The sequence below is a fragment of the Passer domesticus genome, chromosome 1 (assembly GCF_036417665.1).
Source record: "Passer domesticus isolate bPasDom1 chromosome 1, bPasDom1.hap1, whole genome shotgun sequence".
Taxonomy (NCBI): Eukaryota; Metazoa; Chordata; class Aves; order Passeriformes; family Passeridae; genus Passer; species Passer domesticus.
In genome coordinates, this window is record NC_087474.1 from 67660409 (window position 1) to 67677790 (window position 17382).

The window sequence follows — 17382 nt, forward strand, 5'->3', positions numbered from 1 at the left end:
AAGCAACTGAACAAAACGAGGGGATTGATTACTATGGACCATTTTACAGGAGACTGGGCAGGAAGGAGGAAAAACCAAGCCATCTTTAACTAAATGTTTTCCAACACCCTACTCAATGCAAGGTACTCAAGTTTGAGCATCCCTTCCAGCCAACTCTCATATTAGCATGAAGCAACCAGGAAACCATGGTCTAAGAAAGTCACACTGAGAGAAACTGCATACACAAGGCTGCTACAACCACACCACTGGTAAATTCCAAGCCTGATGCCTGTTTCCAACCAAACCTGACTGAGAAGCTTGATCCTCTTGGATAAAGAAGCTCCTAAAAGTTTTGTGAAACATGATCAAGGAACTTTGTCCTTTACCATTCAGTACAATGAACTATCTTGTAAGCTTCCAACTTGTTAGGTGCCTAGGAACAGGCAATAAAGAAAGCAATGAAAGACAAATGCCCTCATTTAGAACTTGCATCTTTTTCACTATCCACTTCAACCAAACACCAGAGCGAAAGCCTTCTTTTAACGTTTCTTGGTATCACAGTATAAGGCAGAAAGGAGAAGAGGAAAACTTTAAAAAACCGCAAGTCAGAGAGATGCATACTGAAACTTACTATAAAAATAATGGGATGAATTCAGGCATAAAAAGGAATTAGACAAGACATATAGTAAGTTAGGACTGTTAAGTATTATTCAACAATCCTTAATGTTTGGCACTGAGGGGTTTTCAAGACTCAAACTTCATTAAACATTTGCCAGGATATTATGAAAACATCTGTGTCTAACAAACAGCAAGGTGCTTTTTCCTGTAGTTTGCTATAAGTGTCACCACTTTAAAATAAACTGCAATTCATTAGCATTTTTTCCCTCTTGAAAGACTGTTAAGATATATGGTACGGGGCTCTGGCCTTATGTGGAAAGTAAACTAGGCCCTGAGGCTATGTGCTATTAGATAACCAAAAGAAGACATTATTTCAAAAATATATAATCAAGTTTCTGGCACAAAAAAAAGTACCAATCAATGACACAAAAAAGCTACAGTTTAAGAGAACAAATCCCCACCTCTTTCCTGCTATCTTATCTAAAATAAAAAAAAAATCAAGTTTTGCTTCATTAGGATCCAGATAGTTTAAACAAGACTTTTATTACAACACAAATATACTCTGTAGAAGAATGTGAATTTTTGCTATTAAAGGTATGTGAAGTAAGACACAAAGCTACCCAGGTTAAGTACACAGGTAATAAATATTTCAGAATACTCTTCTAATGTGAACCAAACAAGACCCTTGCAATAGTCTGTCCCATCAGTAGGACAATAATTTTATATTAGAAATGCTTATGTAAATATTTGCATAAAGCATTAATACTGACCAAACCCAGAATCCTGCCATACCTGCAGCACCTTCAGAATGATTAACCCTGATGGGTAACTGGCACCAGTCATACACGGAGCAGTGCAGGATTTTTGGCATTTTATTTGTTGCTCCTGCTACCCATCAAAATTATGCTTCATTAACATCAAAGGCCTTTCATTAACTGCTTCCTGTACTCCCTGTTATTTACAGTCCTAAAAGGTTAGACACCTTTCTCTCTCAAGTTCCAGTCTGACATGTCATGCAAGCCTACCTCTGCAAGAGTAAGCAAAAGCTACCTACTGCCTGCATGCCTTAGGCTCTTCCCTGGAGAAAGCTTCCACCCCATCAATGCTATGAAGTGGGTAATAACACTACAAAAAAATTAAGCACTGTAAATATGCAAAATTACTTTCACGCAGCAAAAGATTCCATCTCATGCTTGATATGAAAAAAAAATAAAAACAAAAGTTAGAAATGTGTCTTCTTAATTGGGAGAGACTTCTGCTAAATGATGTCTTTATTTCCAGAAATATTAAGACCTGACATAGAAGAAAATTCAGCCACTCATTGTTTATCCTCAAATGAAAAGGTTTCATCAACTTATGTTCTCAGGAAAAGGAAAAATATTTTTAATAGAAACAGTACTTCTACAGTGTTTCAGGGTCTGACAAATACTTGCAAGTATCATTGGTTCAAAGAGAATTTAGTGCTAAATCAGTCAAGTTCATTTTTGTAAGGGCAGCATGGCACCTACCATTCTGGATAGTTTGGATTACAAAAAGGGCACCTTCTGCAGATGATGACTAAATTTCAGCTGTTTATTCAATCACACCTGTGTCTTAATAATGCAAAATCTTAACATATATTGAAATATTGTTAGTGAACGATTATTTCAATGCCACAAAATGGGAAGCCACAGGCAAGAAATTAAATGTTTGCGAAAAAAAACTTTTAAGTGACCGAAGAACTGCAGTTATGTCTTCCACTGCTGAACAGCTCTACTACCCTTAAGTCATGCTTATTCTATCTCTTCACTTGAACTTTTCCCTTGCACTCACCCAGTAAATATCACTGCAACAAGCAACAGAGGAACCTGACTGAAAAGTCAGAATTCCAGAAGCATAACGCCTAGCAATGGTCAATATCAATTACAATCTTTCAGTTGTGCAAGACAGAAATATTCCAAAAGCCAAGAACAGCAGTAATAAAGAATACATTTTCTAATTGTCTCAAAGCAAGGACTTACTAATTATAATCAAGTGATTCATGACTAGACAAATCCAGTAAGAACAATGTATAAAAATTGGTGCATTCCAGCCCATGAAGTTAACATTGAACAAAGCTGAAACTAAAATGCTGCTAAAACAGCAGCAGACCCAGACTACTTTAAATCGACCATATTTTTCACTTAGAATATTTTTAGTTTGGTTTTCCTTCCAAGTGCTTAGCTAACACAACGAAAAAAAAGCAGATAAACTAATCTCCCCTTTTATTCAGTGCTAGCAACATGAATTTCATCATGCATACAGCATTTTAAAATTTCAGTCTGTACTTTTAAGATCTTTTTTAGTCTGACCTAGCATTTACAGTACTTTTGTTCTACATCAGGTATTAAGGATTGCCCATGCTGCACCAGATGCAATAGCAGAATGCTGATGGAGCGCAAAAGGAAAGCCACTGTCTTATCTCAGAAAGTTATCTCTATAGCAAGAAACACACAGCTTGCACATCCTCAGTAGCACATTATATGACTGACTGATATAAAAATGCATCAGACTGGCTTTTTCTTAAACCTTTCAGAGCATCCCCATACACAGATATTTTGCATGTACTAGTGAATTTCAATCAAGAAAGTTTAGGCCTGGCTGCTCCCACCTAAAAATCAAGAAAACAGCAATCAAAGTAAATCGCTTGCTGTCATAAAACAGAAGAAGTAGATTATTTAACTAGTTTCCTGCTGAGAAAGAATAAATCTGCTAGTACAGGGTAGCAGGCTATTCACCCAACTTAACCTAGAAATCTGAGCGCCCCACTATAAGGCACTTAAGAATTTAGAAGTCAACGAACTTATCAAGACAAATCCACTGCTAAACTATAGGAAAAAAATAGTTTTTTAGTCCCTGACTCTTCTGAAAGATAAAATCGTGGTTGTATTTGTGAAGTCTTATACATTAAAACATCAACAGTATTAAAAACATTTAGACTGCCAATATAATGTGTAAGGTACTTAATAATTTAAAAATGTCTTGCTGCACTGTTGGTTTCCATTAAAACTCCTTCTACGGAGCACAAAATGATCTGTTTGCTCCCTGAGTTTTGTATCAACCTAACTGCCAAACTACGAAGACTACATTAGGAGAAGAGGTAGTAGGCAGAAACTGATGCACAGGAAGTTCCACATGAACACGGGGAACAACTCCTTTATTGTGCTGGTGACTGTACACTAGAAGAGGTTCCCCACACTGTGGAGCCTCCCTCACTGCAGACAGCCCAGAACCACCTGGATGCAATCCCATTCCACATGCCGCAGGGCGACCCTGCGTGAACAGCGAGGTTGGACCGCATGACCCACTGTGGTCCCTTTCAACCTGACTCGTTCTGCGATTTTGTGATTTCCAAGTAGTGGTTCCAGTAAGGGTTTAGAGAACCCCGATGCAGCAGGAGGGGCGCACCGCTGTCTGAGACGCGAGTTCACAGCAACAGGCCCAGCTCCGAAACACGGCAGCGGAGCACGATCCCCCGGCACCTTCCTCCTCCCGGCACGGCACGTCCCCGCGCACGGCCCGGCCCCGGAGGAAGGGCCTTTGTGAGCAGGGCCCGGCGCGGCCCGCTCGGACCGGGCGCCAGAGCCGCGTCCCGCCCGCGCCGCGCCGCCCGCACTCACCCGGGCGCGATGACCTGGCCGGGCCGCGCGCAGAGCTCGCGCACCACGCCGGGCCGCTCCGCGCGCAGCCTGCGCTCGGGGCCGCCGCGCTGCGGGCGGGCGGAGGCGCCGCTGGCGGCGGGCGGCAGCGGGGCGGCGGCGGGCGGCGGCGGCAGCGGGGCACAGAGCGCCAGCACCGACCCGATCTGCACCGCCGCCCCCACCGACACCTTCCACTCCAGCAGACGCAGCGGACGCGGGCCGGGAGCGCGGATCTCCGCCACCGACGCCGGGCCCTCCGCGCCGGGTCCGCCGCCCCGCTCCGGCCGCTCCTCCATCGCCCCGGCCGGCGGCGGAGGGTGGGTAGGGGGTGCGCGGCAGAAGGGCCGGACCTGGCGCTACGGGCGCCGAGGGGTTCGGGGCGCCCCGATAGTCAGCGGTGGCGCCGACGGCGGCGAGGTCACGGCGGCTCTGCGCAGGCGCCGCGCCGTGCGTCCGGCCGCGCTTAAAGGCACAGGCGCGGCTGGCGGCCCGGCCCGCGGGGCGGCGCGGAGAGAAACTACGGCTCCCGGCAGCCCCCGCCCGCCGGCCCTCAGCGGCGTGACAGAACCGGAGTTGGGGAATATCCCGAGTTCGGAGCCGCGGGGATCGGCGGGTCCGACCCGTGGCCCTGCGCAGTACACCCCCAGAATTACATCGTGTGCCTGAGAGCGTTGTCCGAGCCTTTCTTGAACTCTGTCAGGCTTGGTGCTGTAACCACTTCCCTGGGGAGCCTGTTCCAGTGCCCAAGCCCCTCTGGGTGAAGAACCTTTTATTTTCCTATTATCCCCCTGTCTTGGTTTAGCCCCAGTAAGCAGCCACACCCTCAGCAGCCACTTTCTCACTGTTCTACCAGCAGACTTGGAAGGGTAAAAGCTGGAAAACTCATGGGTTAAAATGAAGACAGTTTAATAGGAAAACCAAAAGCCACTTGCATAAACAAAGCAAAACAAGTGATTCACTGCTTCACCTGGGCAGGCAGGTGTTCTGCCATCCCCAGGAGAGCAGGGCTGCATCCCATGTAACAAATTGGGAATACAAACACCATCACTCCAAATGTCCGTCCCCCCCCCCGCCCCTTCCTCCTTCCTCCCTCCACTTTATTTACTGACCATGATGTCGTGTGGTCTGGAGCATTGCTCTGGTCAGTTGGGGTCACTCCACCTTTCCTGGCTGTGTCTCCTCCCAAGCACCCCCACATTCATTGCCAGCATGGCAGTATGGAAAACAGAAAAGGCCTTAGCTCTGTGCTAGTCCTGCTCAGTAATAACAAAACCATCTCTAAATTATCAGCCCTGTGCTCAGCACAAATCTAAAACACAGTCCCATTCCAGCCACTGTGAATGAAGTTAACTCTACCCTAGCAAAATCCAGAGCACCAATCTAAACCTCCCCTGACACAGCTTCAGGCCCTTCCCTTGGGTCCTGTCACTGGTCACCACAGAGAAGAGATCAGTGCCTGCAGCTCCTTTTCATGTTGTGAGGAAACTATGGACTGAGTCCCCCTTCAGTCTCCTAGGCTGAACAGACCAAATGACCTCAGCTTCTCCTCATACAGCTGCCCCTCAAGACCCTCCACCATCCTCATGGACCTCCTCTGGACACTCCCAAAGAGCTTTATATATTTTTTAATATTGTGGTGCCCAAAACTGCACACAGCACACGAGGTGAGGCTGCACCTTTGCAGAACACACTTGGACAGTCACCTCACTCTGCTCTGTGCTGGTGCTGCCCATGGCCTGGACCCTGAGGAGCCTGTGGAAGCTCTGCAGCACTCTCCAAGTCTCCCCTGGGTCAGAGGGCAGGTGGAAAAGGAGAGCAGCCTTGCCTGGCAGAGCAGCCACCTCCCCGTGGTGCTGGCCCCACACCACAGTACACTGGCAGGGCAGGGAAAAGGAATAGGGATGCCTGGCAGAGAGGTGCTTGGATGTGGACATATCCACAGAGGAGCTTGGACATGGACATGGCTCAGCAGAGACACAGCCTAACAAGGCCAGCAGGGCTGACTGAAGCTGAGGTCAGAGACGTCCCTGAGGGCATGTGTTCTCCACCAAAAGATGCCATGGACATGCTTCCCGCTCATGGCAGCCATGTGGCAGGGTACTTTTATCTCTTCAGCCACATGCCACGGGTGGAGGCCTCATGCCATGTGCCAAACTTTGTGCCGCCTGCTGTGGAGCAATGAGATGCTCTGAGCTTCCATGGGAATGCTCAACTACCTCAGCATCTCTAGTGCTTGTGTAGCAAGTGCACCAAATCTTTTTACCTCCTTGGTGTTTCCTGAATGAACGTCTTAACCTAAGAGCTCAGAGCAGCAGATCCTAGGGGCTTCCACAAGAAGTCTTTTCCAGAGAGAAACTGGCTTGCTAGTGGATAGAATTTTGATAGGGATGTTGAAGAATACCTGTACTGCCCCTAGCTCAGTATGCAGGTGCAGTGTGAGCAGCAGGTGGAGCGCTGGAGGGGAGGAACCTGAACCTGAGCCCAAGGTGAGAGGCTGTGACCTGCCAACCCTCTGCATAACAAAGGACCTGGGGGCCTGTGGCCCGCCCAGGGGACGTGGGCAACCCAGAGACACAGGAGGAGCTGGTGACTCCAGATTTTTCCATACTTGAACTTTGAGGGTATAAAAGTCCAGGGTTTTCGGTGTTGCTCCTTAGAGGCACCTACCTCAAGCTCAAGTTATTTTGATATTGCACCATGATTAAATTACCTTAAGGATCAGGATGTCTGAAATTCTACTAAGGGGAAACCTGGTCTCACTGGGAGTGTGGAGGATGTAGCTGCCAAAGGGGCCTCGGTCCCAGATTAGGTGATGCCAGAGTGGCTCCTGGATGGTCAGACATGTGGTAAAGCTACTTCATAAAAGGTGAGTACTTTTTGCATAAGATTCCATCTCTCTACTACTTGTATTGCTTTATTTGCTCTTTCATAATCTGAAATAAATAAAATCTGAAATGAAAATAAAAATAATCAGGACTGAAGCAATATGCCCTTGTCTTCTTGCACATGAAAACTGAACTTTGAACCCCAGTGATCTCTGATGAGGCCAACTTCAAACTCTACCAGGAAGTGCTGACTTGTAGCATTTCTCCTCAACTCTCATCTCAGTGTTTTTAGCTCACACCCAGCCTTCTGTTTTTTTGTAGAGTGGATTGATACTGTTTAGCTCAGGGACAGACTGCCTCGAGAGTGCAAAGAAAAAAGATAGCCTCAAGGATCAGAAGAATTCATCAAGAATTCCACTATTAAAACTTCTTAGACTTCCAAATCTAGCAAAATCGGTTCCATCAAGACTGGTACTCATAACAGTCAAGAAAAGGCTGAAGTAATAGCTGAGGTGGGAAGGAACCTTTGGAGATCATCTAGTCCTAGCTCCCCATCTCAAAGCAGAGGCAACTAGCAGGTTGCTCGGGGTCACGTACAGTTGGGTTTTCACTGTCTCCGAATATGGAGACTCTAGAGCCTCTCTGAGCAACCTGTGCCAGTATACAAACAACCTTACTGTGAAAAAAGCATTTTCTTGTGTTTAAGTGGAATTTCAGTTCATGCCAGTTGCCTCTTGTCCTTTACAGGGCACCACTGACAAGAGCCTGTCTTTGTCTTCTTTATCAACCCTCCCCCATCTCTATCAAATGTTTATACACATTGTTAAGATCCCTCTGGAGCCTTCTGTTCTCCAGGCTGAACCGTCCCAGCTCTCTCAGCCTCTTCTCACGTGACTGATGCTCCAAACATTTTAGTAGTGTTGTGCCCCTTTGCTCCTGTTGTTCCAGTATGTCCATGCCTCTCCTGCACTGGACCCAGCACACCCAGTGTGGAGTCGCCAGTGCTGAGTGTAGGAGAAGGATCACCTCCCTTAAATCTTTTGGCAGTGCTCTTCCTAGTGCAGCATGGAATGCTGTTGTCTTCTTTGCTGCAAAGTTTACCTTTGTTGGTTCAAGGGAAGTCCATCAGGGTCCTCAGGCCTTCACTGCAGAGCTGCTTTCTAGACCCTTGGCCTCCATCCTGTCCAGGTGCCTGGGGTTGTTCCTCCCCACAGGCAGGACACGGCATTTCCTTTTCTTGAATTTCATGAGGTTCCTCTCTGCCCATTTCTCCAGGGTGTCAAAGTCCCTCTGGATGGCAGCACAGCCATTTAGCCTGTCACCCACTCCTCCCAGCTTGGTATGATCTGCAGACTTGCTGAATGTGCACTCTGCACCATGGTCAAGGTCATTAATGAAAATGTTAAAGAGTATTGTTCCTGGTGTTATCCCCTAGGCAAAACACCAGTGAGTGGGAAACTAATGACAGGGCAATTCTAGCACAGCATGAAGCACCAGGGACAAGATTCATATTCATAGGCATCTTTGTTTTTTTGGTTTTTATTTTTCCATTTCTGCCCTAGAGAATAACCTCTGTAAGAAAACCAGGAAAGACTGTCAATTTTATCCAGATTCCCTAAGTGTAATCTTGTCTTGTGTTTGAAGATTAGCTCAGGTAAACAAACTTTGTTGGTACTGAATGTCCCATTATTGTATGTGGAGAAGATAGTCTTGGCAGCAGAGCAGAACCATGGCACAAAAATGGTCTGGCTTTGTTTGCCCTACACATACCTCAAACTGATGGTTACTCTGTTTTCCTTTTGCCTGCTAATCCCCCTCACTCAAAGACACACATTTAAGGTCATGCAGCTTTAACACCTGTCATTTTCTTGAGAGCTGGCCTACCACACAGCTTCTATATGTTCCAATGTCATATCTGTCTTGCCAGACCTCCTTGGAGGGGTAGGGATAGACAATATTTAATCCCTCACTGGTGGGTTTGATGGAGTGACTGAATTCTGACACTTCAAGTAAGGGATGAAGTGAGAAGAGCTCACCTCCCCTAACCAATTCTGATACGTTAACTCTTATCTCTGGAACAAACTAAAGACGTGTTGAAGCTTCTGTAGTACTGCTGACCTCAGAAAGCCACTGCAGCCCCTCCTTTACAGTAACTATTTTGTGATTTTCTCTGCACCTGTAATTGTGCAGATGAACAGCTCAGATGGGAGAATAATAACAGAAATCTACATAATCATTATTATTGTTGTTTCTTGTTATTTTGATTTCCCTGAGACAAAAGGTTACAAAATAGTTGACCAATCAATCCTAGGTAGGTGCAAGGCAAAATCCCTGAAATAGCATGTGATTAGAGCATTAGGGGAAGAATCTGTAATTCTATTATGCTAGTAGAATCCTAAGAAATACACCGTGCTAGGATGCTTGACTTCATGTCTGGTTATACCAGATGGCTTCCATCAAAAGGCAGATGTTTTTCCCAGTCTTCCCCTCAGAAAGGACACCAGAATTTACCCATGCCTTTGTATTTGAATACATAAGCATGAACAAAAGCATATGGTGTAGATATCAGCTTCACGGAACTGTTGGGTGAAAGCACTGGGGTGGTAGATACAGCCTTGTGGCAAAGCACTTCTTGAAAATTATTGATTTTTAAAAATACATACATTGTAAAAATACAGCTGACTTCTAAGAAGATAAACAAGATAATCTGCAGTGTAGTTACTTAAGGTTAAGCATGTTAAAAACATGCTTAGCTAAGACTTCTTTTAAAATAAAAGACACGTTACCCTGCTTTATGTGTTGTAGCTTTAACGAAAATTCAAAATGTAGTATATAATGCGTCTTAAAGATGACTTGGCTGAATGTTTTCCTATTCAGACTGATGACTGATGCTGTAAGCCTGTCACAGCATACTTAATCCTCATTAATACCTGTTCCATAGTAATTCTTGGGAGTGTGTAGAGTACAAGGTGGTCATCCTCCCAAAATCTCCAAGTGGCTTACAGAGCTCTGCAATGGAGGAGAGGCATGAGGCTCTCGCTCCATACCTCAGTGCTCCTGGAGAGCTGTGGGTGGTTTGCAGACAGGCCGTGACAGCAGCTCAGCAGCGGCCCATGGACCCTGCTCCAGCCTGAAGCGCAGGCATGCAGCTGTAGCGCAGGGTGCCTGGGCAAAGTCACTCTTGGCTTCTCCTGTGCTTGGGGATCTGAATAGACCAGCTGCCCTGGTGCTAAACAGCCCCATTGCCAATTACATGATGTTATGTTATTATGGTAGCTGTTGCTAAGCTACTCAGAAGTGATGCAAAAGTTGTTCAGGAGTCACGGACTGGACAGTCCCTGTGGCAGGGAGTTTATAGCTGTTTATACATAATTCCTCAGTACAAGAATTCTGCAAGGTGGTATCACTTTTAAATATTATGAGAAAATATGGACACATTCAAAAGGCCTCACAGCTCTTCTGTGCCTAGACACCTTATTGTATCCCCTGTGATAACCAGTGATAGATTCCAGTTAGGGAAGCTAAATAACCTCATCCTGTATTTTGAGCAATTCCAGTAGGAAGGGTAGCTTTACCGTCCTCCAAAGTTGGCAGGGCTTACTATCAGAAACTAAGGCATTTTGTGCTGGATGTGAGCACCCTGTGTGAAAGAGGTTTGGGTAGTTTCCATTGTGGCAATACTTTTCTGACTCTAGATTCTTGAATTCTTAGCCAAGGACCTTCTGCCAGGGTTTCTCCTGGCTTTGACAGAAGCAACCCAGGGAATGACTTTAACACACAGAATACAATAAAATGCATATCTGAAGCTTGATCCCATTCCCACTGAACTATCAGAAATGTTGTCAATTGCCTTCAAAAGGAGATAATGCAAATTCTTAGCATTGCAGTAATCAATTAGCAGGCAGTTTAAATTGCACTGTCACTGACAGCTTTTCCGTCAGCTGTCTCTTAGTGTCTGAAAATGTGGTCTTCATACTCTTTTAACAGAGCATCTTTTTTTTTTTTTTTTTCCCAGAAAATATCTTTGGCAAAGCTCTGTGCTCCTCAGTGGAAATCCAGCAGAGACTAATTTAGCTTCTCAATTTTTGTTTTTCTTGGGCAACCTGAAAGAAAAAGATATAAAAAAAATGAACCATTTGTGAATGTTAGTGTTACATTTTCCCCACAGTTCTTTTTCTATGAGCGGGGTTAGTATGGCACTGATGGATCTGCACAGGTGTGTGTTCAGAAGTGCAAATACTTGTGCATGGAGGTTTTTCTGTACAGCAGCATCAAGACTGGCTCATGCCAGATCAGCTGTACAGGAGATTGCTGCATGCACGCCATCAGGTATGTGGCTGTCTACCCATACAAACCCCAGCACAGACATGTCCTTTTGGTCCTGCCCTTGAAAACCCTAGAGGTTGCTGTCTTTAGTCATAAAGTAAACCATGATTTACTTAGGTTAGGGCTACCCCCACGATGCCTTCACAGTCATGCTTCACATCTTGAAGCCCACATAATTTTGAAATGCATGACTCGGAAGCATGAGTAAACACTTCTCCCTTTCCTTAGCTGGGATGCATACAACTTAACATCCCTTCCTCCTCTGCAGAAGAGAGACATGTCTAAACATTTTCATTTCAGAAGGGAAGCTGATGACAGAGTTTCCTCTGCTGTCACAACAGAAGTTCATTCAAGTGCTAGACTGGGCCATCGACTAGACAGGATGGGGAATTTTTATAACCTAGGCTGTTTGTGACTGCAAAATGTTAGAGCAATGATTTCCAGCCTGTACTCTGTAGGCTTTTGGGACTGGTGAGCCCATGGATGGTGATTAAGAAAGACACTTTGCTGTCTAGTAGTCTACAGCTGGGAAAATTTCTTTTCCCCTCACATCCACTGGAAAATGTATAGAGATGAAAACCGGCCAAAAATCCTGCCATAATAAAACATCTGCTCTTCTTATCAGACTTGTGTGAAAGATTTATTGAGTCCAAATTTTCCAACTTTCACCCTGCCCCTCCCTTCATGGCAGGCCAAAATTGGGAAAAAAAAAGAGAAAGAAAAAGGGACGGAAAGGAGAAAGGGGAAGAGGAAGGGGAAGGGAAAAAAGAAAAGAAAAGAGAAAAAAGAAAAAGTGAGGGGAAAAAAAAGAGTTAAGTTTTTATCAGATCTCAGTTTTTGCACTATCCCTGGCAGGTGGTGGGGCTGCAGTGCTCCCCCAGCCCACAAGGACTTGACTTTCTCCACTGTCTTTTTCTAGCAGAGTGCCATAGGATGGTTCATAAGAAAAAACAAATATTGAAAATACTGAGTAAGATAACTCTTAAACAAGGAAGAAATGTTTATTTAGAGCAATGGAGAAAAAAGATCTACTAAACTGGAAAAAAAAAATCATACTATTTATTCTATACTGGCAAAATGGGACAGATAAATTCAAAGTTCAGAACAGGATTGAAGGTAATACTTCCCCACTTATTGTGTATCAGAAAAAGTTCAGAAAACTCAGCAGTTATGTGGGGAGGGGGGGGAACGAAGCTGTCAATTGTGATTTTTAAGCAAAGAAAAAAGTCATAGAACTGCAAAGAAGATAAACAGAATCAAAAGTGATCAATCAGGAAGCTGCTGATTGAAGGGACAACAAAAAAGTAATTTGGTCTGGTGGCTTGCTGAAGAAGGACATACTGGAGACAGAAGTCATTACCTGGTGAGGAGAGTGAGGTAAGCACCATTTTCTTTTATTCAAAGCAGGGATGAAAAGAAGAACATCTGAAGAAGGGGAAAGACAGGACAATAAATCATCAAAGGCATAGCATATACTATGTAAGAGACAAGCATGAAAGCTTCATAAGCTGATCTTAAAAACCATAAATTATGGCAGTAGCATTAGTTGTGAGCCTCTGAACTGGGAAAAGTGGGGTTCTGTACACATTACTAATAAACCCATAATCATATATTGAGACATGTAGAAGCTGTGTGGGTGTCTGCACAAGCTGAGAGGTAAATCTTTTTCCCCCCTCTTACTTAATCTGAAAATTTGGATGGTATGGATGGTACTGAGGTTTTTTTTTTTTTTTCCTCATTCAGGGATATTTTGCAGGAGATATTTTTATAATCTGTTCCCAGGATGGCAAAGTTTGGACTCCCCCTGATCTTGCCCCTGATGGGCACTTTTAATACAGAGGAGAGAAACCTTTATCAATGATCCTCAGTTAGGATCTTTTCTGCTGCAGGTGCCAGCTTTTTATAGCTTTTGATTCATCACACAGGTGGAGAGGCCAGCTCTTGTTGTGCACAGTCCTAGACTATGAAAATGTTTATGAGGTTAGTCCCCTGATGGAGATATAGTAAGGCATGAAGCCACAGTGTACTGATGAACCACTCAATCAGTGGTTCTTGGAGAAATATATGTGTTCTATTCTTCTCGGTTTGACAAAAATGCTCCTGTCTTAGAAAAGCAAGCAAACAGGGTATGCATCTGGGACAATGTTCAGTATACTAAATGAACATTTTTATAGGTGCAAAATCATAGTCTAGTAGAAAAACTACCATCAGGTGCAATAGCACAAATCCTCACAAAGAATTTAATTGTGGTCAAGATCTGGTAAACATTTTACTTTTCAACTGCATACTTTGCACGCTCTTTGTATGACATCTCCTTTTCTCTCTTTCCCTTGTTGGCTGACTTTGTGCCCTTTTGGCTTGTCCCCCCCTTTTTTTTTCTTCTTAAGCTTAGTAGTGATTCACTGGAAAAAAATTCATTTAGCCAGTGAGCAGGAATTTCTGACCTATTTACAAGTGAACTTCACTATACTTTTCTTAGGTCAAAGTCAAGCCCAAAGTCCCAGACTGCCAGTTAAAGCCCTGTCAAGTTCTCAGGGACATCTGATGTTTCCTCTGCAGCCCATCTCTGCTTACTTCACCTGGCCTGCTGTGTCATAGGTGCTCTTACTGCTAATCCAGAATACTTTCCTTTAAAAGTACCTGTGTTCTTGGGGATGGGTTGTGTGTCTTCCAAAAGGTCTCTAGAAGATACTGCATTGCTGGAGGAATAATGAGAAATGTCATTGGAGATTCTACTCTGCTTTTCGGGGTGATACGGAGCTATCTCTTGGTGCTTGAGCTGTTGCTGGCTCTGCTGTACAGCCTCCGCGTTTCCGAGAGGATCATCCGCGTTTCTATGGGCAGAACAACCTCCTGTTTTACTGGCATTCACCACAGGATGGCAGTGCAAGATTTTCATTGTCAGTCTGTTTCAATTGTATGTGGATGTGCCTTTTGCGTGTGACAGCATAGTTAGACAGAAAATTAAAACCAGTACTGCTTTTTTCCGTTTTAAAAACAAAGATATACTGGTTTCCTTTGAAAGAGAGTGGATTGTGAAAACACAGAACCAATAAGGAAACAATGCTGCTGCTGCACGTGAGGTGCTGCCACATTTCAGAAATGTACCTCGGCTTTCTTTGTGTGCTGACTCTGTATTTAATTAATTCACACCTCCTCCCTCAGAGTAAAACCTGTATTGCAAAGGTACATGATATACTCTAAGTGGCTTTTGAATTTACCAAGCTTTTGTCCTGACATTGCATCTTTGGCCTGCGTGCTAAGGCACACTCCCTGCCAGTGTGGTCCCAGAGCACGTCCTGCCAACAGAGCTGCAAATGATGTTCAGAAGGTCAGTTCAGCCTCCCTTCTCTCTCTCCAGTTTCACCTTCCCATTTTCTTTTTGCATATCGAATCAGGAAAAGTTTCATCTGAAAATGTACCTGACAAAACCAAACAGTTGTTACTTCGGTCCCTTCTGGCTTGCAGCTTGGGTGCCAGCACAGGCAAGAGGAGGCAGCAGGGAGCCTGGGATCATCATTCTGGCTGCACCTCATGCCCAAGATGTTTCAGGTGGTGGCAGAGTTGGAGAAAGCTCTCAGGCCTAGGCTCTGCTGGTTGTTGATTCAACTGGCTTGCCATCACTGGTGCTATTTTCTGGTTTGGTCTTCACAGTAAGATGCTGATGGTGTTTCTTGCTCTGTGACATTTTTGTCAGGATGCAATACAGTAAAGTCTGATCAGGTCTATATCATTGCCACATGCAATTCAAGTTTTCAACAACACATCCTGCTTTGAACTGCTGCTCACTCACACACAAACACACACACTCACTGATACTTATAATTTTTGTGCTAGGGCATTGCACTGACTGCATGGCTAAATCTGTACAAAGAGTGTAGCTCTTGCTGGACACAGTTTGATAAACAAAAGCTAAAGGGTTCTTTAAGCCGTATCTATCAGTTAGTGATGCCACTTTTTTAAAGCTTGTGTACATGGGTTTAGTATGACATGATAAACAAAGAGTAGAGTTCTGACACTGACAGATAAACAAAGAGTAGAGTTCAGCAGTGCTGTTGGAGGTGTGATAAAGGCTCCAGAGCAGCAGTTCTGTTTTCTCCCCTTCCCAATAAAGGGCAGTTTTATGTTTCAGGAGGTTTCTGGGATGACTAATATGATCTGATGCAGAACCAGCCTGCACTGGAAGGAAATGGAGGAAAAATGCATTTTCTATAGTTAGCACCCGCACTCTTAGCCGTATCTGACAGAAGTAGCCTCTTACACTGAGTGTTAGACTTCAGCCTATATCTGCAAAATTTCTGAAACCTGGTATTTTTATTTGCAGTGTAATATCAGAAAAATATCAATTTTATCTGAAGATTATTTTTCTTTTTTAATTCTTACAGAACATATCTCTCTCTGTCAGTTCTAGTGATATAATGATAACCGAAAAGTGGACAGAAACATCTATTTAGTATGAGATGTAGCCACATTGTCTAAATTAAACTGAGAAAAAACATCTACCTCTTCTACCTCTACAGTACTCAGAACTATACAAAGTTCTTTAATCTTTTCCAGATGTATAATGTGGGTTTTCTTCTTGCACAGATAGAAACAGTAATACATATTAAATGTGTCTGTCTAACTGCAGTAACAAACTGCAAAACAAGAACAAACCCCTTCAAGAACAAACCTTGCAGCTAATATTCAGTTGATATATGTTTCCACATGTAATTAGAGATACTGCAAGTTCACAACTGCATAGACCCTGAACATGTCACAAACGCACATTCCTCATTAAGGAATTAAACTTTGCCAAACCCCTGTGGCACAGGGATGGTGATGATCTCTATTTCCATGGCAGGAAGTGGTTGGGTCCACCTGCAGCCTTGGTATGAACTGTGGGCTGGTGTGACGTGCTGTGTGGCAGGGGAATTAGGGGCAGAAGGGGAAGGGGACAGCATGCCTGTAATCACTGCTAGGATAGGATCCCAGTAGGCTTGTTGTCCTACAAGACCATGTAAGAGCAGTAATTTTTTCTTCAGGAGGGTTTGCAATATGACAAGATCTGACCAGTAGCGCAGCTGCAGCTCAGTTATCAGGGCACAGATCCTGTACTGGTGTGTTCATCCATATGCATGCACTTCACAATGCCACATTCTGAATGCATTCCTGTGGCAGGGGCATTTTTGGGGATGGAGAGGGGAAGGGAAGAGATGGTCAAAACCAGAACTGAAAATGTGCTAAGGGAAGAGGAGTATGGGAAGGAGGAAGAAAAAGGGAGGACAGGAAACACAGAGAGCATTGAGAGACTTAAGGTAGCAGCTGAGAACCTACAATGGTGGGAGAGATTATTAAGAGCAACAGTAATAAGAGAGCAACAGACGAAGTGGTATTGTTTGTATACAAACACATGCTTACACATATGTCAGAATTGACATAAAATTTGTGTTAGGAGGAGAGGGACTGTCTCACACAGAAAAAGGCAGGGTTTAGACATCTGTGGCTGTCCTGATTACAAGTCCCCAAACGCCTCCTGCTCTGCATGCAGCGGAGCTGCTGTGGAAACCCTGAGGCTGTGGAGGTGCCCACAGCTGCTCTCCCAGGGCATGTCTCTGAGAGCAGCCTTCAGCCCAGCAGCACGGCTCTCCCTGTGTGCTGGCAAGCAGACGGCTCAAGCCGTGCATCTGCGGGAGCTGGGCAGAGCTGAGAATAAACCCCAGATTTCCTGTGCCTCGGCTCCATCCATGAGGCCGCCGCTTCCCCACGCACTAATCTGACATTACAGAACGTATGGCGATGCAAAGCCACAAAGAAACTAAATTAGGAGAGTAGTAGGCGTATGACTTGCATGCAATGTTTCCCTTTCACTGCAAATTTCTCGTTTACTGTTATTTTTGCATCGGCCCGTGTGACTGAATTCCCATAAAGTGGTCTCCCACTCCTCAGGCTGTTGATAGAGCAGGAGGCAGTCACTGGGCTGATCTGTGCCTGAA

At 44.6% G+C, this 17382-nt stretch overlaps 1 protein-coding gene across 3 annotated transcripts in view; it reads right to left on the minus strand.

The window, feature by feature from the left end:
- The window catches only part of CTDP1 (CTD phosphatase subunit 1), a 97427-nt gene extending 92744 nt beyond the window's left edge, over window positions 1-4683 (minus strand). The window contains exon 1 of one of the 3 annotated variants that reach the window (XM_064422319.1): window positions 4236-4683. In XM_064422319.1, the coding sequence (XP_064278389.1) occupies window positions 4236-4552 (317 nt within the window). In that variant the 5' untranslated portion in view covers window positions 4553-4683. Of the gene's footprint in view, window positions 1-4023; window positions 4086-4235 lie in introns of those variants that run through there. The other 2 variants (XM_064422327.1, XM_064422333.1) reach the window with 2 other exon arrangements.
- Between the last annotated feature and the right edge of the window lie 12699 nt (window positions 4684-17382).